General features: G+C 36.5%; 1 protein-coding gene across 3 annotated transcripts in view; it reads left to right on the forward strand.

Annotated features, from left to right (window-relative positions):
- Positions 1-1,180: 1,180 nt before the first annotated feature.
- LOC306842848 (A-kinase anchor protein 13-like) overlaps positions 1,181-25,064 on the forward strand; it is a 68,108-nt gene continuing 44,224 nt past the window's right edge. For all 3 annotated transcript variants that reach the window (XM_079373988.1, XM_079373989.1, XM_079373990.1), the window contains exons 1-8: positions 1,181-1,278; positions 8,978-9,021; positions 11,482-11,638; positions 15,228-15,515; positions 16,505-16,688; positions 17,506-17,701; positions 20,569-22,357; positions 24,094-24,176. In XM_079373988.1, coding sequence (XP_079230114.1) covers positions 8,989-9,021; positions 11,482-11,638; positions 15,228-15,515; positions 16,505-16,688; positions 17,506-17,701; positions 20,569-22,357; positions 24,094-24,176 — 2,730 coding nt within the window. In that variant the 5' untranslated portion in view covers positions 1,181-1,278; positions 8,978-8,988. The remainder of the gene's footprint in view (positions 1,279-8,977; positions 9,022-11,481; positions 11,639-15,227; positions 15,516-16,504; positions 16,689-17,505; positions 17,702-20,568; positions 22,358-24,093; positions 24,177-25,064) is intronic.

Below are 25,064 nucleotides of genomic sequence, written 5' to 3' on the forward strand. Positions count from 1 at the left end.
ACATATAGAAGAATATTTTAAAAAGAACAAATAGCCTAATAAGAAAATTAAATTAACGTATTAGTGCAATATAGAAGAATATTTAAAAAAGAATAAATAATAATAAAATTAAATGCATGTATTAATGTATTGTAGCAATTAATGTATTGGCTTCTGCCCAGAAAGGAGAATGAAATAATTACATTTAGTGATTGTAAACAAAAAAATAATTACGATAAATGTATTTTAATAATATCTTTAACTTTGACAGCCCTAAACTGAACGAATGAATATTTATAGGACATCAACAGAATGAATATATAGGCTATTTAGAAGCATATTCTTTCTAACATTATTTGTTTTGTCCAAATGATCAACTGTTTCCCACTTATGGCTTAAATTGTCCTCAAATTGGCAAGTGAATTACTCTCACGTCTAGATATCATTATGAGTTTTTAAGATGCAGTCTATTTATTTAAAAAAAATATATAATAATTTATCGCCAGGGGGTGGCACAACAAACTATAAAACACCTGCTGAAGACAAATCCTGCAGCTGTTAACATCCTCAAACAAAAAAACTAATTAGATTGTGAGTGCATGAGGCAAAATAAGCTATAATATGATCCAAATTTACCAGTATTAGAAACCAAACTCCTGAAACGTCTCTAGTAGAGAGACGCACACCGATGTTTCCTGAAAGAATTCAGCAGGGCGTGGCTTAGACGGAGCTTGTCTGTGATTGGTCAAGGTACGATTGGTCTAAATAATAGATATATATATATTTTTTACATTTTATATATTTACTGGATACTTTCAGTGCACTGTATAGCAATGTTTCCCAGTCTCATTACTCGGGGGTAAATTATTATTCAAACCGCTGCTGATGCCTGATAATTTTCTCATCGCTGATCAAGATGGACCAATCACAGTCGATTGTGATTACAGAATAAAATATGATCATTTTATAGAGATTACTTGAGCAGATTTCTGTTTGACTGTCAAATGATATTCCTTATAAATAATAAATATAAATGATTATGCTTTTCAGTGTACAAACGTCTGTAGTAAGGAAAAAAACGAGTTAAGATTTTAATGCGTCTCAATGGTGGAGTCGGATTTCTGGGCCACCGCTTGGAAGAAGCAAAAAAAAAAAAAGGAGTTTTTTGGTCATCTGCGTTTGCCTCCCGCTGGTTAAAGATCACGGTTAATATGTTTCCTCAGAGAGTATCATGAAACATGGATTTCTTCTGACCTGTTTTCAGTTTATTTGCATCCCGATGCGTCCTAAAGTGAAGAGGTAAGTGGTTTATTTCATGCATACTTGGAGAAATAGGCGTGTGAACGCTTGACAGCTTTTGTTTAGTTGTACTTTCTGGATTCACACGGCATGCATTATTATAGACGTGCTTTTAACAGTGCAAACATTTTATATTTCCACATGTTTACTGTCAGGCGGCTTAGCATTTATAAGGAAACTAAATTTGACTCAACAGGTGCACAAAACCTAGTATTTAATAAGTGTTCATACAAAATACATTCTGAAAATTGCAGCATGCTGATTTTTCAATACTTTTTTTCTTTGTGTTTTATTATTTATATTTTTAAGGCCTAAAATTGTGAAATTTTTAAATCCACAATAAAATGATACAAAAAAAATATACTGTTTAAAAGCACAGTAATATCTATAATGATAGTAAATGATTATAGTCTCTGTATTCATAATTTAAGTTTTGTAAAAAGTTTATTCAGGTTTTCTTTTGAGTTCTTTTATGCGGTTTAACCCAGCTATGTCTGAAACTTGGGCTTACCTCTAGATGGAAGTTTGTTTATTTAATTAATTGGCTCATGTATTGTGATATCAAATGAAAATTCATTGGTTTAATTGAAAGTCAAACCACTAAAGCAAAAACATTTCCTTGAAGCTTAGTTTCTCAATCTCTGGTGGACTGACCAATCGATTTTTGTTATTGATTAGTTATGTTATCTTGCCAGGGTTAAAAATGTGTCGTCAGAAAGGCAATACAGGTAAATGTTAACCTATAAATAGGGTAACCGTTTCCTGAGGGAGTAAAACAGCAGGACCAAACAGCAGGTTTTGAGAGCATCAGGTAGGAGAACATTAACCAGACAGGCATCAGGCGGCACAGCGAGCAGCAGGGGCCTCTGTTACTCAAGTGCTCTTGGAAACAGACACCTGAGCCACAGCCTCCTCGTCCTCCCCCACCCATGACATCACACGGCTCTTATCTGCTGCCAAACACAAAGCCGCATTTAGCTCGCATTAATCAGCGCTGTGACCTAACTTGCCATGCACTGGAGATGCATGAAGATTCAGGTGTGCTTTTTGGTTTGTTTGATTCACGTAATATTCTGAAATAATGGGTCTATGAGCTCTGCTGGACTCTGCTTGGAGTTCTCAAGATCTGAGGTAAGATGTCATCCGAGGAGTTTGTTAAAATGTGAAGAGGAATGCATATGAAATTTATGTATTATAAACCTGCGGCATGAGTTCTGAGCCAGTAAAAGAGCAAATTGAGCTGTGTGATTGGCAGCAGACAGTGAATTTAGAATTTAATTAAAGGTGCCTTTTAGTAGTGTTTCAGGTTTAAAGTTATGTCCTACAGTCATATGTCACATGAAGTGCAAAGATGTACCTACAGGAGCCTGAGTGAACCACAAGCTGGAACTAGTGTATTATACATTACCGTTTAAATGTTTGGGGTCGGTAAGATTTTTCAGTGTTTTTGAAAAACATTACTAAAAATAAAGTATCTTTATTATTGGCTTCTATGGTTCCGCGAAGAATCTTTAATATATTTGTGGAAACTTTCCTTTGCACAAAAGGTTCTTTATAGTAGAAAAGGGGTCTTAAGATTATTAAAATGTTCTTTGCACCAAGAAAAACATTGTTCTTTTAGGAACTGTTTACTGAAAGGTTCTTTTGGGTGCTGAAAATACTGTTCTTTATGTCTATGATCATGAGTTTGTTAGGTTAAAAACATCAAAATAAAAATTTGCTCAAAGATTGAGGGCAGCCTTAAAGGTATATGAGTTATTTTGTCTTATAAGGCTGGCTAATAGCATTGTTTCTGACTCGAATCATGTGCTGAATAATGAATTTGTACTTTTGGCATCTAATCGGCGCTACAAAGTCCCAAGATTTAATGAAATGAGACTAAATAAAACACACTTTATTGCTTTAAGCTGTGCTAGAATTGAACAAGGCATCAAAATTCCATGCATCATGTTTTTCTTTCTCTGTAGTGTCTATTGCAAAATCTTTTATTTGGTTATGTGAGATTGTAAAATCTGGTGATCTTTGGTAGAAATTGTGAAAGAACATGCTGTAATGCAAGACAAAATTCAAACTTTGTCTGACAATAAAGTTTATACAAAGTTTTTTTATGGCATCTCTGCAAAAACTCCCTTTTGGAACCTTTATTTTTTAAAGGTGAAGGCTGCATTTATTTGATCAAAAATACAGGAAAATTAGCTAGATATTATTACTATTTAAAATTCTAATAAACTCTAATAATTTTTTTAGGATCCTTTGATAAATACAAAGTGGATAAATTTAAAGGTGGGGTATGCACTTTTTCAAAAACGCATTAGAAAACTGAGCCGGGCTAGTACCAAAGCAAACGTGTAGCCAATCAGCAGTAAGGGGCGTGTCTACTCATGATACGAGGAGAGAGCACTCATCAGTGCACATGACGGACATTAGCCGAGCGACGACAGAAAGATAGAGATGGCGGATGGAAAACAATAAGGCAAGAAGAAGGACCCGTGTAAATATCAGATCAGCTTTCCAGCGCTGTAGAGAACTCGAGGAGCGGGAAGGCCTGTGATGGGATGCCAAGGTTGCTTTGTTTCTTCTTGATCGGTGAGTAACATTGGTTTTGCTTTGTTTCACAGAACTAATCGTTGCCGCAAGTATGTGTGGGGTGGAGCTATCAAAATAGGGGTGAGACCCTTTTGGGGTAGGGGCGTGTTTGTTTTGGTGATTTCAAATGTCAACATTGGCTACCAGAAATCACTTACCCCACCTTTAACGTGTCCTTGCTGAATAAAAGTATACATTTCTATAAAAAAAATCTTGCTGACCCGAAGCGTTTGAATAGTAGTGTTTGATGAATAAAAGTGCTGTTTGTCTAAGCAGGTCGAGATCTTGATTAAACAGATGGTTTTCAATGGCTATGCTGATAAATATGCTGCGGTTTTCCAGCTTTAACGTTTATCTCATGGTCTTGGATAGAACAGAGGTCCTCACGCTTTGAAGTGTCAATCATTGTTGCTATGGAAATTAACCAAGCAGTTAAACATCAAGCTCCACCTCCACACCTTTCAGCTGTGGCCCTCGCCCAAAACACACATTGTCACTCACTCAAGCATTACTAATGTGGCTCTCTGGAGAACTACATAGACTACAGACAGTTCACGAATTCCACACAGCTTTTGAAATGCAGTAGATCCGGAACCACTTCAAAACGTGCACTGATCAGAAGGTGTGGTCTTTTCAGGTCAGAGTAATAAAACAAGCTTGATGTCTCAGTTGACATTTAATAACTCTTAGTTTCCACACCCAGAAGGACAATTTAAAAATATTGCATTCTTAATGACTCTTGATACTCAAGTCAATGACTGCAATTTCTGTTTGTTATTTCTTCTTAGTACTTTCCAGTGTTTATACAGGCTGATCTTGCCAAGTCTTTTCTCACATGTAAAAACGAAGCAGGCTCAGTATTGTCACGATCGGGTGTCAGTGAGGGACAGTATCAGATGTCACTATTGAGTGTTGCTGTTCCATGTGCTTCAACACCGTCACACCACAACAAAAACAGAGCTATTTACCTGATGCCGTACAATTTTCGATATAGCCCGATCAAGTTTTTGCTCACATAATTGGCAAGCGATTGCATTGAACTTGGTCATATGTTGTATGTTTCAGTTCCATTCTGAATAATGCCTGAAATGCACAAAAATACTGCCTTACCCATATTCTAAACCTGTTTATTTGGCTATTCATACTAGGAGTGGGTGGTATGACCAACTTAGAAGAATTAGTTTCTTCACTAGAACAGATTTGGAGAAATTTATCATTACATCACTTGCTCATCAATGGATCCTCTGCAGTGAATGGGTGCCGTCAAAATGAGAGATCAAACAGCTGATAAAAACAAGACATCTTGTGAAGCTAAAAGCTGCGTGCTTGTAAGAAACAACTTCATCATTAAGATGTTTTTAACTTTAAACCATTGCATCCATCCACAAGTCTATCTATAATATTGCTTTCTCCAGTGAAAAAGTAGTCTTTTCAGAATCAGGCGAGAAATATGCACCGTCTACAAGCAAATCAACAGTCCAAAACAGTTTGAAACAAATATAGCTGTGGATGAGAGGACAACAATGGGTGGACTTTTTTTTCCACTGGAAGAAACACCTTTATAAAGGATTTGTTTCTTACGAACGCACAGCTTTTCACTTCACCAGATGTCAGTAGATGGACTGAAGTCGTGTGGATTACTGTAATGTTTTTATCAGATGTTTGGACTCTCATTCTGATAGCACCCATTCACTGCAGAAGATCCGTTGGTGAGCAAGTGATGCAATGTTACATTTTTCAAAATTTGCACTGATGGAAAACAAACTCATTTAAATCTTGGATAGCCTGAGAGAGTGAGTATATTTTCAGCAAATTTTCATTTTACGGATGAACTATTTCTTTAATAACACAGCACCCTGAACAATAAATAGTTTAATTACTATGGGATGATATTAGACTGCATGGATAGATGCTGTTTACACTATTATAAGTACAAATATCCATAGATGCTTTACATTAAGTGAAAATATGATATATTCTATTTACACTAAGCAACAACAGCAGCATTTTTACAGATTTGCTTTAACACTGTGAAAATAGCCATTCTATGCATGCGGTAAAAGTAGCAGATCTTTGCAATAAGTGTAAATAGTAATTAGACGCTATTTATAGGCTACTTATAAACAAATGGCGAATCAGCATTGTCAACTTCATCTTTGCAGCCGACACTAACTCAGAAACCAGTTTAGTAATAAGTAGGCCTAAATAAAATGTGTTCTAGCTATTTTTCCCTAAACATTCGTTGTCATTCCTTTAGCCAGCAGGCTTTATGCTATCGCCTATAAAAGGCTCATTGTTTTAATATAGCACAGTTTAAATTAATGTAATAGTTTAATTAATTGAATATACACGTGCAATTACTAATGGCTTAAATGAGCGACTATAATAGCCCTTTAATGATGATGATGATAATAATAATAATAATAATAATAATAATTATTATTATTATAATAATACAAGGAAGGAATAACTGACAACGTGCCGTTGAATTTCAGAAAAGTCTCAAAATTCAAATGAATCAAATAGAATCGACTCAGAAGACATGTGAATGAATGCACGTGCGTCGCCTGATCCACAAATGCACATATTAATCGCTACATGCACAAATTATGATAGTTTAATACAAACTATAACATTTGTATTCAAAAATAAGTCTCTATTTGAACAAAATGCTGCACATTGATGTAAATCTTAACTCTGCAGACACTGGCTGAAAAGCATTTGTTTCAGTATAGTGATGCGCATTTGCAAATTTTTCAGATCATGTACACGTTAATGAATTGCACTGGGCTTTGTTCATTGGTAGTTTTGTGTGTGGGCGTCATGAAATGCTGCAAACTGCGAAAATGAAGTCTCAAAATCCAAATGAACCAAACAAGATTAATGCAAACAAGATGTCAATAAATGCACATGTGTCTCCTGATCCACAAATGCACGGATTCCTTTTTGCATGAGCAATTTATGATATATTAATGCAGATCACAACTTTTTTTATACGCAAACATGTCTGTATTTGATAAAATCGCTGCACAATCATTTAATCCCGAATTCCACAGACTCAAATTCAAAGACATTTGTTTGTGGTTAGTAAGATACATGCATAAAATGTATCATTTGGGGGCAAAAAAGATTAAAAAGCAAAACAACAACAGCTGCTACTTCAGCAACATTTTAGACTTTGGCTAATTAAACATTCACACCTGAGGCACTAATGCAGACCTGATTATTTCTACTCTACCAAGGCTACTACATGTTATTGCCTGTTTTAAACATTGACTGTGCTGTATTTTGCTGCACAAACATCCATAGGAAATTGCACTCTGCTGATCACTGAGGTTTACCCTAACCCAAAGCCCTCATAATCCTCTTGAGCCTCCATTCAGAGATTTGACACATAGTAATGTTCTCATAATTCAGATTATGAGCATCTTGCACTGATTATTAGGTCAGATCGAATTATTATAATTTGTCATTTTGCAGATGCATGTAATTCAAAAAGGCCTTAAAGACATTAATTGCAGGGTCCTCATGGATCATCATGCGTTGGAGTGCCTCGCTTTAGGGTCAAACATGCTGATAGAGTTTTCAGCAATTCTCTAGTGCTCAAACTTGAGATTTAACTCCTATCCTTTTGCAGTAAATTTTTAAATAATGTAATTACAATTTGAACAGCTTTGCCTCAGTCAGTTCATATAATGCCCATGCTGTAGGGTCAAACTCAGTTTGTCTCCAGGTCTGCTTATTTCCTTCCGTCCTTATGAAGTCAGTATTGTTCATTATGAATATGCAGGTGTCAGAGAAAGAGGTTTCCTTAACCATTTCAGCTGGGAGGAAATCTATATTTGATCTTTGCTCTTGTCACATCAGCAAAGTGTTTCAGTGCCTGTGTGATGAAACAACTTCCCCTTTTAAATTGTTGCTGCATGGCATTGCTCTTTGTGCAATAGAACATTATGAAAGGAACCCAGAAGAGCCACACCTCAAGGTGGGAAGCCATGTTTCTCCTTTGATGTAGATGAACTCGCATCGACAAGTATTTACGGTATGAGCTTATGTATATATCATCTTACAGCAGGTGAATTAAATTGAAATGTTAGACAACTTAAAGGCAGTTTCACTGATCATTACTGCATACAGGTTCAGCCAGGTGTTTCACTCTCATTCTGTATGGATAAGAATGGTATATTTGACCTGCACAGCGCACATACACACTATGTATGTATGTGTGTGTGTTTGTGTGTGTGTGCGCGTGTATGTATGCGTGCGTGTGTGGATGTGTGTGTGTGTATGTATGTGTGTGTGTATGTATGTGTATACATGCCCACACATACAGTATATACACACACATATACATATTAGGGCTGGGCGAAATATCGAACGCAATGATCATGCGCATCTAGTCAGTAATTCCTTAAATATAGCAGCGCTGTTTTAACCAGTGAAAGAATGGATGGCCGATGGATTGCATGTAAGACTGTTTGATAATTAAAGAATTTGCGTATTCTATGAAGCTGCTTAAAAATATCCAAAACTAAAAATATTCTGCATGAAGAAAAATTAAGCCTATACTTTTAGGACAAAGATTTCTTTTAATTTATTGTGACACTATTTTCATGTAAATTAAGCACACTTCCATACCAACTTATGATTAACGTAATGCATCAGGATGTTTTTTTTTTTTTTTCAGAATATAATGTCCTGTCTCTTTCTTTTGATTTTTGGAGTGAAATATGACCAGGACATCATTTTGACATGTTTCGTGAGATTCACCCATGAGCGTGTTCTTCCCTTAAACATTTAAATGCATCACTTTTCTGCTCATTACAGGCCTGTGAGTTAGCAGTGGATTTTAGCATGTCCTGCACTCACTGAGACTGAAGGTGTGAGTCACACACACTCATGAATATCTTTTAGGCCTGAAGTGCCGTTTATCAGACAGCTGTTATATTGTCTGTAGAGGTGCTAATTTGAATTGGTTCCACAGTTGCTGAGGCTATTTTCATGCTCAAACCTATCGAGTTATAAACCTTTTATAATTGGGCTGAAAGCAGCATCAGTATTCTGGTTTATCTGATTTGCACTGAATTTTTTTTTTTTTTTTTTATCTTTTCAGTATCCAGAGTCATGAAACTTAGTCCTTGTCAAGCCCCATTATATGTAAGTATTATCTATGCTTATTTTGCATTTCTCTTTATTTGCTCAGTCAAATCTTTTATGGATGGCGATGCATTTGTTTTTAACAAGACAGAATCGTGTGTGTGTGTTTAAAGGGTTGGTTCACCCAAAAATGAAAATTCTGTCATTAATTACTCACCCTCATGTTGTTCCAAAACCCGTAAGACATTCGTTCTTCTTCGGAGCACAAATTATGATATCGTTGATGAAATCTGAGAGCTCTCTGACCCTCCATAGACCACAAGGATGTCCTATGGTACGACTGATCAGATAAAAAGTAAGAAATCAAGATGCTCAAACAGATCAATTAACGGATGTCTTGCTTATAGTTGTCTCTGCACATAAAGCTGAAATAGGAGAGTATTTTAACACGTACATTTTCTGCAATAATATAAGCAGAACCCAGTTAAAAACCATTTGGCTTCGCCAGTCTGCTCAAAGTGTGCTGTCCTTTCAGTCGACTGCAACACAGATCTTGAAACATCAATAAAATTCTCATTCAGGATAACGGTGACCCCTGATTGAATGCTTCCTATAGGGAATATGGCTAATCTAGATCCTGAAGGGGAATATGACTGTCAGCGCCTTACTAGAACAGAAAGTGAGTCGAGCAGCGGGAAGGATGTATGACCGGGATAGTGTTACTATCACAAGAAGCCCATCTGACGTACGGCGTACAGTCAACAAAGAGAAGGGATTTTCCCTCCACTGCTGTGAAATCCGATGAGGGTTCAAAGATACTTATCTTTGTGTTAATGTCTGTAATTAACTGCTGAAATGATATTAGATTATCCAATGGACTGAGATGAATGGATACAATGGTGATAGTGATAGAGGACGGATTAGGACGGTTTTGAGCACAGAAGTATGTGTGACACCCCTCATTGTGTCTTTATTCCCATAGATCTCTTTCTTCTCCTGAAATCATTTCAGGAGTCAGTATGCAGCTCAGATTTCTTCCATTTTATCTGATTGTCAATCGTACAATAGGACAGCCTCCATCCAAACTCAAATATCCTTTCTGTTGCTGTAATGCAAAGGACAGTGCCATGAACCAAAGAGTTTTAATGCTTCTTTCTAGCACTTTAAGTTCAGGAATGAACACTCTGCTTATCAATTCTACTTTATTGGTTTCTTGAGTTGATTATGTCATGGTTCAATGGAGATTTATGTTCTTAAAAGTTTAAAAAGCTCTTAAGATCCGCACATTCGTTTCTGTATTCTTTAACTATGAAATGTTACAGTGTTGCTTTTTACAGTATTTCTTCAAAGCCACCCTTAAATCCCAATGGCACTTTTATGGCTTTTATTTATTTATGTTTTTTTATCCTTAGATTTAATTATGTTTTTGAAATAAGTCTCTTATGCTCACCGGGGCTGTATTTATGTGATCTAAAATACAGTAAAACAGTAATATTATGAAATATTATTACAATTTAAAATAATTGTTTTCCATTTAAATATATTTTAGGATGGAATTTATTCCTGTGATGCAAAGCTGAATTTTCAGCATCATAACGCCAGCCTTCAGTGTCACATGATCCTTCAGAAATCATTCTAAAATGATGGTTTGCTACGCAAGAAACATTTATTATATTATTACTGGGGTTGAAAACCGCTGAGCTGCTTAATGTTTTTGTGGAAACTGTGAAATAAAAACCTTTTTGTAACTTTATAAATAACTTTTTCATTGGTTGATTTAATAAATAGAAGTATGACTTTTTATTTTTTTTCAGAATTCCATTTGATATTTTCCTGCGCAATTGTCCTATTAAAATAGGAAATACATTTTGATTCTAATTAGAACCTTTATTTGTAAGAATGCATGACTAATATGTGATAGTCACAGTATAAATTCATAATGGCTTTTGCAGTGGTGGTTCCGTTGGCCACTGAGCAAAACTGTGAACATGTTGTTTGAATATTATTTATATAGATGTTTTTTTTTCTGAGTTAATTTGTGAACGTGTCACATAAGGAGGAGAGCTTCTCATGTAGAACATCAAGGATGTGTGCTGTTAAATTCTCAATGCTATCTGTGCTAATCTGTGCAGACCACCATGAGTGTGATATCCTGTTGTAACCACAACTTCAGTTATTTTTCATTGCGTTTGACTTTCATTGAGTTCTTGGGTTAAAAATATATGAAATGTTCCATTTAAAAGCAAGGAAAGTATACTTTTTGCAAACCTTTCACATTCATCAAGTGCCACTGTCTAATAAATCATGTAGAAATTCTTTTTTTTTTTTTTTTCAACCGTAGATTAATGATCAAGTTTGCTGAAAATGCAGAATATGAACATGTCATTCAATAAAAAGGTTTTGGAGCAGGTGGAAGCTTGGATCAGTTTGGCACTTTGTTTGTGCTTTTGCCCAATAATATATGCAATTCTTATTCATAAACACAATTTTGTTTCACAATTCTCTCTTTTCCTGTGTCAGGGCAAGTGTGTGCTAACAGTTCAGCTCTGTGATGAGGCGCTCGGTGAAGGAGAACAGGGGGAGGTGCAGTTCTTCCTGTCGTTCACCGGCTCTGCTCAGAGACACCTTACCAGCACACTCAAGGTCAACCATGCTACCCTTCAGGCTGTGTGTCCAGGTGAGCACACTACTGGGCCCTTAGATCTGTGACATTATAGCCAACTGCATCCCAACCGTGACCTCTCAACCTTTTTTCTGTTGAAAAGGCCATTTTTGTTACATACATCTCCTAAAACAGAGTTTATCGAATTGGGGTTCATGAGGGAACTGCAGGGGTAAAAAAAAAAATATATTTAATTGTTTCCCTGCATGTCAAACGACATTGACCAGCATCAGAGAACCATTGAAATGCAAATGTGTTGTTAAATTAATGAACATGCTTAAAATATCTTGGGTTTGACTGACAAAAAAGTATGGGAATGCTTTTCCTAGAATAAAGTTTGCTATAAAGTTTGGTGCTCTAGTAGTCACTAGCACTACAAAGAAAAAGAAACTGCATATGGACCGAGCCAAAGTTATTATTAGGGATGCATGAGTATTGAAATCACGATAAATGTTTTTTTTTATATATAGCCGATCTCCGATAAGTGGTGCTATGATAGGCCTAAATCTATACTAGTTTGTTTAAAAAAAAAATACAATTAAGCACACGTAAATAAAACTTAAATAGATACTTGTATATTCACACAACTCACGCCAACATGCAATTTGAAGTGAAAGTGAAACTGCTCTTCAAGAGGTTCATGCTTTAATATTGAAGTGCTTTAAAAAGGTTTCAAAAATGTTTTAAAGCCCTATTTTTCATTTTAATTTAGTAATTAATGAGCTTTATCTTAAAATAAAATATTTTAAATATCCAATATCAGCTGATACTGTTAAAGAAGCATACATCGGCCCATAATTGATATGATATATTGTGCATCTCTACTTAGGGGCTTGCTGGTGGGTCAATATTTTAAAAACACTTTACAAAAAAATCAAGCTATAAATTTTAGTTTTCTCTGCATAAACTGGGGCAAGATGCATTATTTCAGCATTGAAAAATGACACACCACGTTTCAGATGGATTATGAAATTAAGTGTCACATTAACTTATTTGCCAAATATTAAAGTTGAGGAATGTGGTTGCTCACTGAGTTCTAGTGATGAATGTTTAACTGTCTGTGTTCTTCTGACTGTGTATTTAGGGACTTTTTCACTTTTTTTGTTTACTCAGTTGGGGGAAGATGAATTGGGTGAACATTCTGCCCTCTGCCCTCTTTTTAAGAAATGCAGAGAAAAATGAGCGCTCTGTACAGTTTACTCATTTAGCTCATGTACATATACATAATCTGTGTTTTAAGCTATAGGTTCCTATCAAAGATCATGTTATATGAATTAACCCTCATGTAAGTCCTCACTGCGGACAGTGTTTGTCTCCGGCCAAACAGGTGCTAGCACTTGTTCCTGACAACAAAACCTGTTTGCTTGGTGATCCTATTAAGGACTCTGGTGGATTGAGTTAGGATGAACACGGTGTAGCTCAGGCCCATAGAGAGAGTTCAATGGAGAAATTGATCTGCTATTTCTGTGGCATATTTTTAGGCTATATGAATAAGTCTTTTCTTATTTTATTGTTTGAGTGATATGAGTGTTTATTTAGGGCTGTTTGGTCGCTGAAGCAAACCCGCTCTCTATGGAGATGTTCAGTCAGCATGAATGAATGTTGTGGAGCGCAGTAATGCTTAGTCTTGTGTTTCAGTCATTATGTTCAGTGTCAGGTGTAATGCCTCAGCAGTTAGTGAAGGGGATGAGCCGCTGATGGAGGGACATTACAGGGAGAGACCGTGTTTGGCACTTGTGAAACTAGTTTTTGTGCTTATATATGGCTTTTGCATTGAAGTTAGCGGGACAATTGACCTTTTACTTAATTATACCAGTAGTTGTTAACCTAAAAATTAACATTTTCTGCAATTTTACTCCATCCAAGATGTAGATGAGCTTGTTTCTTCATCAGAAATGTAGCATTACATCACTTGTTCACCAATGGATCCACTGCAGTGAATGGGTGCCGTCAGAATAAGAGTCAAAACTGCTGATAAAAACATCATAATAATCCACACGACTCCATTAATTAACATCTTGTGAATTGAAAAGTAACACGGCCGAAATACAAGTCCATAATCCATAACGCTTCCTCCAACATATTTGGTTAGGACCATTTTTGACATGTTTTGCAGCAATATTATGGAAAGAGGACTCGTATTATATCAAGAAGCAATAGTTAAAAATAATGGTTGATCGTGCAGCTTTTCACTTCACAAGATGTTAATTGATGGACTGGACTCGTGTTTGGATTATTGTGATGTTTTTATCAGTTGTTTGGACTCTCATTCTGACGGCACCCATTCACTGCAGAGGATCCATTGGTGAGCATTATTACAGTGTGACATTATAACCCAAAAAAAAAAAATATATATATTTTCTTGTCATCAAAATGTAATAATTTACAGTGATGGGTTAGGGAAGAATTACAATAACCAGTAACATTGCAATATTTAATAATTTTTTGTATGAAATTGGGTCTACATGATTTCTTAATTCTGTTTCACTCTGAAATATGTGATATTATGGAGGTTAAATATTTCTAAAACTGGTATCCTGTTTCAAAATCATGTGCACTGAAATTATGTAGTAATTTTGCATAGAGAGATATTTTCATTTTAAGCATTAATTCAATGTATGTCAGTTGGTATGAATGTTATTTGAGGAACTGTTTAGAGAGTGGGATAAAAACAACAGAAGTCCAGACCACTAGGGGGACATTTGGGATTCTTAAAAATGCTTTTACATGTAAATATGGCTTGGTCCTTTTTTCCCAGGAGGTTGTCAACATGCCACTTTGTGTGGTGAGACCTGACTGTCACTTCTATTTGTAGCCTACCACAGCCTTCAGCCACAGCAGTTATATCTTGGAGATGAGCTACCATTGCAATAAGGACTTGTTTTTGTATCTGCCAGGAATGAGATATTGCAACACTAGCTGACTAAATACTGTTATTTAATCAATAAAGTGAAGTGAAGTGACATACAGCCAAGTATGGTGACCCATACTCGGAATTCATGCTCTGCATTTAACCCATCCATAGTGCACAGCCGCCATTTATGCTGCGGCGCCCGGGGAGCAGTTGGGGGTTCGGTGCCTTGCTCAAGGGCACCTCAGTCGTGGTATTGAGGGTGGAGAGAGCGCTGGACATTCCCTCCCCCCACCTACAATCCCTGCCAGCCCGAGACTCGAACCCGCAACCTTTGGATTACGAGTCCGACTCTCTAACCATTAGGCCACAACTTCCGATAAATTGTGGGAAAAAAAAGAAAAAAAAGTTGACAGTGAATTTGATGATTGCAGACATGAATTCTATGCCTGTACTGACAGTAGTACTACAATAACCCGAAAATCTTTATTTTATATATATATTTTTTAAAATTATTTAATTAGCAATTTTTTATTTGTAATTTAAATATTTTATTTTAATTAAATCATTAACTGGTGTATTTTTAATTTTTAATTGAATATATATTTTTTTATTTTATTGCAAAGCACAGCTCAGCAATTCCCACCCACCCCCTGTTTATTTCCTTTTGACATTTCCCTTTATTAGTCATCAGCATTACCTACTGTATTGAATGTGTTTGACTGCTGTCATGATCTTTTCCTCTCTGTGAAGCTCATAACTGCTGTGAGTCGGTGCTGGTCACCCTGTGCTCAGCGGGACCGGACGGTAACATTCATACTCTGGCTACCGAGCACCTACACTTCGTGCAGGACCTGGCCTTCGACATGGCCCAGTTCCTGGTGAGCGCGGTGGGGCAGGCGAATCTGCTGGAAGAGGCTCTGCTACTGGATGAACATCAGATCCCTCTGCAGGAGTGTGAAAAGCTGGACCAGAGTCTGTCCCTGGCCCTCAAACATATCACGCTACCCCCTGGCTGGAGTCTGCTGGGAAATAACACACGTGAGTGCAGCTTGATGGAGGCTAGCGCTTAGATCTGGCCTGGAAATCAAAAGGTTGTGGGTTCAAATAGGGTTGTAGGTCCAAGTAATCGTCTGTTGCATCATGTGCAACCCCAGGCTGTTCTTCTGTAGTTGTTTTTTAATGTGGTCCATTTAATTCCAGAAGTTAAGTATATCTACTTTATTAAGTTGTCAGTTTGACACAATGGTTGAGATGTTTCATATCTGGTTGCATCGTCCAATAGGACTTTATATATTATCAAACTGGAGGATTGTATCAACAGTAGTTATGATGTGGTTGATCCTTTAGAGGGCGTAATAGCATTAGTGTAGATCATCAGGATCATGCTTGATTTATTTATTCTCTACAAAATGAATAAAATGGAAAAATTACAATTTACAGCCACATTTAATTTAATATTTTATGTATTATAATGTAAAAATAAGAACCACTTGATTTTGGAGAGCTAATAATATTTTTGTGTAACTATTTCCAGTTATTCTTGGCCTGTGACTGTTTTTCCAAAAAGTTTTCTTTCTTTTTTTTGGGTATCATTAGTTTAGAAGAGAATGTACTGGATGATATTCCAGAGCTTGTATCTGCAGCCAAATAAACGTCCCTAAATGACATTTCAGATCAGGTTCCAAGTAATCAGAGCAGTTCCTTTGAGTTCATAATGGTCACGTGACAGTTCACAGGTCAGTTACAGTGTGATGTTAATTACAGGTGGCAAATCTTTTTAAATATTTAAGTAATATACATTATTTTTGGTCTGGTTCTTTTTTCCTGAATCATAATACTTTGCCCTTGTCTGACAAACTTGTGTGGTGAATTATTATGTTTGAAAATTGTGCTTGTGCTCTTTTTCTTTTAAAATGAATATAACCTGGTGTGATATTTTTTTATGCAATGTCTAAATACAAGGACATATTGAGAAAAATATTCATACACGCATACTGTACATGAACACTCTCATTTCTCTCTTTCAGGACTGGAACCTCAAGAGACCCTCCTTCACTTCGCAGCCCGCCGCGGGCTCCTCAAAGTAGCCAGGTTTCTCCTCAAGCAGCCAGGGGCCCGAGAGGCCCTCAGCCTGTGTAATAAACAGGGCTCCACACCGGTGGTCATCGCCCAGATTCGAGGACATACGGCTCTGCTGGAGCTCTTCAGCTGGTGAGTGATGCGCTTTTATACACAGCCTCTTATTCACATCAACACAGTGTGTCGGAAGGAAATATCAGTTTACATTTCCAAGCGTTCGTTTTGTCATTTAATTGTAATAATCAAGGAATTTTGCTGCCATACCATGGGTGCAGCAGGCGCAATGATAGTATGCAGCGCCTGAAAGTAGTCCCCAGCTAGGTAACTAGTTATGATATAGCTGGGGACTACTTTAAGAGTATAGAGAGTATAGTTTTTTTTTATAGCCCCATTTTTTTTAGCTGGTGGAAATACTAGTGTTCTGATCATTCTGGCCTGCACTGTATGGTTCAAGACATCTAAAATCACCTTAAAATCTAATTATTAGTGTTTTTTTTTTTCCACACAAGAAACATCTGAGAAGCAGGAAGTCTACATTAGCTCCATTTAATCTCATTGCTGAGACATTAAAGCGATCTAATTGTGTATTATTCTTTCATCTGCTGCATGCAGCTTCAGACAGCAGTGACAGTTGCTTTCCTGTGACAAAAATCACTCCACCCAGTATTAGTCAATGCTCTAGGTCCAGATTTTAACCATTACATCTTATTATTAACACTCTTGAGTTGGCAAAAGAGTTGAAAATATGCATTGAGCTGCATAATAATAATTTGTATATTTGGATCATTCTCCACTGCCTCTTGAACAAATAAAACAAAGCAGTACATCCATAAGAATTTTAATTACAGTACATTGAGTGTCTTGATGACAGCAGGGTGTTATTTTGTTTAAAGCTGGAATAGAACAGTTTGACCATATCCTATTCATCTGATGGCTTGTTTTGATTTAGGGAGGGTTTGGATACAGACATTGGAGCTGAGACGCTCAGACAGCTCTCCTCCTCAGGCAGTCATGTGGTGCAGCACCACCCCTCTCTGAACACCTACACCCTCTCTGTGGGCACTGAGCCGGGCGGCGCACCACCCAACCTACAGGCCAACATTCTGGAACTGTACAGACTGATCCTCAGCCATTGTCAAGGGAAGGTGAGTCAGGTGTGTTTGTCTAAATTTTTTGTGAGTGTGATGAACTTTTCCAGAGTTGAGTTATTCAGTATGACGAGGACAGCATGTGTAAACATGAAGAATAATGAAAATAATAATATATTCACAAAGACACACTGTAAGGGAAACATCAGTTTATATATATAATTATATAGTTTATTCATATTCACCATTCATATATTTTTAAGGAAATAAAACGGCAACAACAAAAATATTAATATGCATTGTATGTCTCATTTCAGTAAATGCAACATTTAGGTAGAATTTAGTGGTTTTTGTTGATTTTAATGGTTTTATTATACATATAACCTATGAAAAAATAATGGCGATGACGTGCCAATTTTCAACGTGCAAATAATGTTTTTATTTTCCAGTTTTTCATCCTTTAGAAATCATTCTAATATCCAAGTTTGGCTCTTAAGAAACATTTCTTATTCTTAAAGCTGCAGTCCATAACTTTTTTTTGGTTAAAAACATATCCGAAATCAATATTTGAGAAAGTACAGCCAGTTTTCAAAACTGTTGCCTTACTTTAGCCCTATTCACAAAGGTTAGTTTATAATAATGTTTTCTAATTTGAGTGGTATGGGTAGGTTTTTGCGGGAAATTCGTGTCTGACAATCATGTCTGGCATAAAGAAGGTGTCCCGGCTAGTAGGCTAGAAATCATTCTAATATCCAAGTTTGGCTCTTAAGAAACATTTCTTATTCTTAAAGCTGCAGTCCATAACTTTTTTTTGGTTAAAAACATATCCGAAATCAATATTTGAGAAAGTACAGCCAGTTTTCAAAACTGTCGCCTTACTTTAGCCCTATTCACAAAGGTTAGTTTATAATAATGTTTTCTAATTTGAGTGGTATGGGTAGGTTTTTGCGGGAAATTCGTGTCTGACAATCATGTCTGGCATAAAGAAGGTGTCCCGGCTAGTAGGCTATCACGTGAGGATCTTGCAGGTGACGGATCAATTTTAGCCTTTTCTCACAGCAGCTAGAATAATTAAATGGTGGATTGATGGCAGATTGTAATCCAGAAAGGATTATGTGTTTATGAAGCACATGTGAATGAAATTATATTCCAGTTTGAAATGTGTTTCTGATTACAGATAGCCTGGGATTATACAAGATTTGTATTTGAAAGAAAAACAGTTCAAAGGGTGCATAGTTTGCTTTTTGGGTTAAAAGAATTTCTTCATATGAAATTCAAATGGCATGACAATTAGATTAGACTGTACAGAAATTGAAATCTACACGGTAATACACACTATCCTCATAGTCACGCAATGTTGTTAACATTAATAATTTGAGAATAAAGTATAACAATAATAATTTGCACGGTTTGATGTGATATGAGCTAACCGATCGTTAGATTTAATCACCATTGGTTGCGCGATTTTAGCTTCGGCTTTCAAAATTACAGTAAAAACAGTTAATAATGTAGTTAGTTTTACCGTCAGTTCAATCCCGAGAGGGGAACAGAGTCATGTGACAGACAGTGATGATGCTCGTATGTGTTTGCACACAAACCGCGATTAAGACGATTTCTGACGGGCTGTACACGCCGCTGTGATGTGACATCTCTCTCTCTTACACACACTCAAACACACGCACGACGCGCAAAACTCCGCATTTGAACAGTCAATAGCAAATACTTAAACTAATAACAAAACATACAGTCGCTGATTCAGAAGTACCAGATTGTCATAGCAAAGTCAGAATTACCTCCTCTCTTAGGTTCACGAAACGGTCGTCCATAAAATGCGTTGATAACATCTGGGTTGTGCTGTTCTGTTGTAAGTAACCTTAATGATTCCTAAATGCATCTACTTTCGGAAGGCCAAATAAAGTGCTTTTGCTTTCGCCTAGAAACACACAGCGTCTCCCTGACACTGCTGCTTCATCACTACTGCGGTTACTGAAACCACGCCTTATGCAAATATTTCCACATCGTGACGTAGACATGTGGGGGCGTATTTGAATGAGCTGTTTTAGGGGGTGTGGCAGAATCTTAACTTTCATAAAGAATATCTCTTTGGTTTTGAGGCTTTAGTCTTTGCAACTTCAGGGATCTTATCTATGCACAAAGTTTGTAACACTCCAAAGAGAAAGGAAAACTTGAAATCGCATCATATGACCCCTTTAAGAGACCATTCTTATTACTATGCTTTAAAATATTAAATAGCATAATATCTTCTGCTTAATATTTTAGGGGAAACCATAATGCATTTTTGTCATTATTCTTTGAATACAGAAATTCATACTCTTTTTGACGTTTAAATGTTTGATCAATTTGATATGGTCTTGCTGAATAAAACTATTACTTTCTTTAAAATATTGTACTTACTACTTACTTTTGAATGGTAGTGTATGCAATATCATCATTTAATAATATAATTATTTTATATATTTATCATACTAAAATATTTAGTGTGTATATATATATATATATATATATATATATATATATATATATATATATATATATATATATATATATATATATATATATATACACACACACACACACACACACACACACACACACACACACACACATATATATACATAGAATACTTTCTCTGAGCAGCTTGAAACATTGTACTTCTCATCTCATAGTACTGCCTCTTTAGTCGCTTTGGATTTTAGAAATGTCTGCTAAATGAATACATACTATTATGTAGTGAACAGAAGGGAACTTGTTTGCCAAGAAATATCCCTCAGATTTCAACCTCCACCATAACTTTTTTTCCAACAGCTGTAGATCTGCTATTCATTGCATTGACATAACTGTAGAGTTAGAGAATTGCTTGAAGGAGAGAAAATCCTAAGCTGTTGTTCTGTGTTCATGTTCAGGGAGGAGTTGCGTTTCAGCAGAGCTCAGACTCTCCACATATTGCCCAAGAATGTGATGACGGCCTGGAGACCAGAGATTGCTGTTGTGAAGAGGCACAGCTCGACTCCCTTGATACGAGAGAAGGAGGGTTAACTCCTTTTAGCACAGAGGAAAACAAAGGAGAACGTAATGACCGCCTGGATCCCTCGCAAATCAGGGAGGGTGACGGAGGTCCCTCGCTCAGCTGTGAAACTGACCCAGCTCTCCTACACAATGGCAATAGCACAGATCAGCGGGCGTGTGCTTGTGAAAACAGTGAGACTGATTGCAGAGAGCAAGAAAAGTGTTCAACTACTGGTTTAGTTGGCACCGGTGACGTTGGAGATAGTAATGATGGTTTGCAGAGCGGTTCTGAGAGCATAGTCAACAGAACCGCTTCCTGCGGACAACAGAAAGAGGAAGCTGATAAAGCGGACGACTTAATCTGTGAAACACCGGTTTGTGCTGAGGGACCTGAGGAGGAAAATCAGGAAAAAGGGCACAAATCTTTGGAGGAGAAAGAGCTATCTGAACGTAGCCCCATCGTTCAGGCAGGAGATATGGGAATCACTCAGTCTTTGGACACGCCGGAAAGCTCAGATGTTGAATCTTGTTCTCAGGGTGCAGAGACTGATGATGAAGAAGAAGATGAGTGTGGAGATCTCATAGACTCAGAGGAGGTTCGAGAAGAAAGCAAGAAACCACTGGACCTACATCCTGATGGAGATACCCCTCTGGATTGCTCGCGACAAAATTTGGTGGGAAATGAAATGCATGTTTGTGATAAAACCGATGACACAGGAACCCAGTCAGAGGGAGGCATTTGTGAGAAGATCATGTGTAATGTGGAAGGTAGGCGAGACTTTGACTCTTCAGGAACCTGTGATCAAGAAGAAACCGATGAGGAGTTTCAGGAGAGTCTAGAAATGCCATACTTTGAAACAGATGGCGACCAACCGCAGGAAGAATTTAGTGATACACCCTCAAGGACTTCGGTTGCTGAAGATGAGAGCATTTTACACCTGCATGAAGTAAATCAAGAGCTGTTGCCTGTAGAAAAAATAAATCTTTCAATTGAAGATGCAATGGTTAAAGAAAGTGAGTTTGATGGACAGAAACTAAGTTCTTCCAGCGTCTTACAAACTGAGCTTGGTCCAGAACCTGGAACTTCCACAGTAACTAGTGAAGCCACCTTAGAAGATCTAGAGGTTCTTTTAGGTTTTAGATTTGAGAGGATGGAGAACGTTCAAAGGAATCAGGAGAACGAATCCGGTTGGGAAGCTCAGGCGTCAGGGGAGGACGTTCTTGAGTCAGCGATTCCTGCAGATTTGGAGAAAGTGAATCTCTCAGATGACTCCTCTCAGGATCCCAGACAGGATATGACCTCAAACAGTGAGGTCAAGCAGGGGACAGCAGCAGTAGACCTTTCAGAAGAGGATGCGGGTGTAGTTTTTGTAAACACAGATGAATCTGGAGATCAACGTGTTTTGGTGGATCCCTTAGACATATTAGCTACATCAAATGAGTTTGGAATCTCTGAGGAAAGCCTGGCAGTCAATGCAGAAGATCTGTTGGGTGTTTCGGTCCACAATGACCATTTAGATGGTGCTCTTGATGAGGAGCACCAAAATGCTCTTGATGAGGATGACATTATAGGTTCTTCTGTATGTCCTGAGCAAGCCCAAGCAAGCTTAGATCCTGTGTCTCAAGAGACAGAAGCTGCAGTGCAGGAAGCTGTACAACCAATGGGTGAAGAAGACTTACTGCAGGGTGCGTTGAACAATAAAAAGTGTAAAATATTTATGATGAGCTGTTTTCTGAATAAAAGCTGCACCTGATTATAAGAGGAAAAAATTTACAAATCACATTTTATTATTTTATTCAGTAACAATATGTGACTCTGGACCACAAAACTGATACACTGTATTGGTCAAAATTATGAATTTTTCTTTTATGCCAAAAATCACTAGGATATTAAGTAAAGATCATGTTCCATGAAGATATTTTGTAAATTAAATTGAGCATATCCTTGTAAATTTGTTTTGCACCCTCAGATTCCAGATTTCAAATAGTTGTATCTCGGCCAAATATTTTCCGATCCTAACATGCTATACATCAATGGAAGGTTTATATATTCAGCTTTCAGATGATGTATACATCTCAATTTTGTAAAATTGACACTTATGACTGGTTTTGTGGTCCAAGGTCACATATGAAATACGGGGAAAGGAAATGTTTTGGAACATTGTAAATGCTATATATATATATATATATATATATATATATATTATACACACACACATATATATACACATATATACACACATACATATATATATATATATACACACACACATATATATATATATATGTATGTGTGTATATATGTGTGTGTGTGTGTGTGTGTGTGTGTATATATGTGTGTGTATTATATATATATATATGTATGTTTATGTATTATAACTCCAGTCACTCCACAACAAAACCTTAAAATTAAATGGTATTCAGAACAGGAATGAAAAATACATAGACCATCTTAAATTACAGTGGTATTCCTTATAAACCTTTATTGTAAATGCCAAAGCTATACAAAATTGGATAAAGTGATAAACAAATAAACTTGGGCTCACGCACCTCTCATCCGACACAAATCTAAAATATGTGCATTTTGCACGTTTTGCATGCTTGATGTAAATTGTATTATATAGATTGTTTTGGAAAATACGTTGCTGCACATTTCAGATGATATCAAAACCATGACTTGTATTCCTAAAAATACAGTATTATTTGCACATATTGATTGTTGCTCTTACAGTTTTCCTGGTTCAAAAAATGACATTTTGCTAGTCTGAATCAAGGAGAAATCCTTTGCCATGATTCGTGTTTAATTTCATCACTGATCAAATATTACACTGTGATTGCATAAGAGGCTTTCCAAGTCTCGTCAAGAGCACCCGCCTTCCATGATAAACCAAAATTAAGTAATTATACCTTTCTGATCCAACAGAATAATTGAAAGTAGCCTGTGTGTCTCTGACATGCACACGCCTGAGCGAGCAGGGTGTATTCATCATGATTTATGTACATAACAAAAAGTAGCTTAGCAACAGGTGATGTCATTATGGGATGTCCAGGGAAGTGAAGTTACAAGACGAGGTCAGCATCCATTTCCTGAACTTTTTTTTTTTTTTTTTTCTCCGTTCTCACAGTGACCAAAAAAGTACATTGGTACACCCATGTTTTTAAAGAGTATTGTTATCTTTGCGGAGTTACATAACTGAACTAAAATAGGCAGACTAACCATTTCCAGAAACATGCCTGTTTGCTTGATGCTTTTGCAGTGCAGGACATGTTTTTAGTTCATTTATCATTTAATGAATAATGACTCAGATATTCCATTCTTGAGTGAATTAAAAAGTGTTATTAATAGTAATATATTTTTTTCTTTGTACTGTTTGTTCTTTTACCTTTTTGATTGTTTATATCTATTGTATGTTCTCTCACAGAGTGTGATGCAAGTTTGGAGGATCAGACGGACTCTCAGAAGACAATGTGGCCTGATATCACAGATAAAAAAGATACACCAGTGGTTAGTACTAAAAATGTAGTGTTTTCAGACTATATATTTAATTTACTGCACTTCACTTATTAAATATTCTGTAGGTGTATGTTGTGACATCCCATGATAGCTATGTTACAAAAATACTAGGGCTGTCAGTCGTTTATTATTGTTTCTGTCACTTCTTTGTTTTATGCTAATGAATGATTTTGACTGTGACGTTTCACTGTTTTTCAGATCATGTGACATATATTTTTAAAAAGTTGATATAAAAGCAAACCTAACAAGACAAATGTGATTTCAAATCTCTTTTTAACCAAAATAGGCTCTTGTTTTTTTTGTCATGATCCCTGTCAGTAAGATCCTGAACATTCAGTGAGGGGTCAATATTTACAGTTGCTTTGAAGTAAATAATTTTGAGCACCAAGCTCCAAATGGGGGCGATATTTCCCTGAAAACATAACGTAACGTCCTGTTACTCCGCAGCAATTCGGTCGGGGCCCCATGGTGTCGGGCCCGTGTATAACCAATAACAGATGTGGTCCTCCCTTTCATCTTTAGGCTTGCCAGTTATGAAAAGATCTGAGAATTATTATAAACATCTGAATATCCAGCAGTAATATATCTTTGTACATGTGGAACCAGTGCTGGAATAAAGAAGAGAAATACACTACCATTCAAAAGTTTTTAAGGAATTAACAATCTTATTCATTGAGGATGCATTAAAGACATGAATAATGTTACCAAAGATTTCTATTTTAAATAAATGAAGTAAAAAAAAAAATCACAAAAATTAAATATTTCCACAAAATATTAAGCAGCGCAACTGTTTTCAACACTGATAATAATAAGAAATGTTTCTTGAGCAGCAGATCAGTATATCAGAATGATTTCTGAAGAATCATGTGACACTGAAGA

Source organism: Barbus barbus (genome assembly GCF_936440315.1).
Source record: "Barbus barbus genome assembly, chromosome: 2".
Taxonomy (NCBI): domain Eukaryota; kingdom Metazoa; phylum Chordata; class Actinopteri; order Cypriniformes; family Cyprinidae; genus Barbus; species Barbus barbus.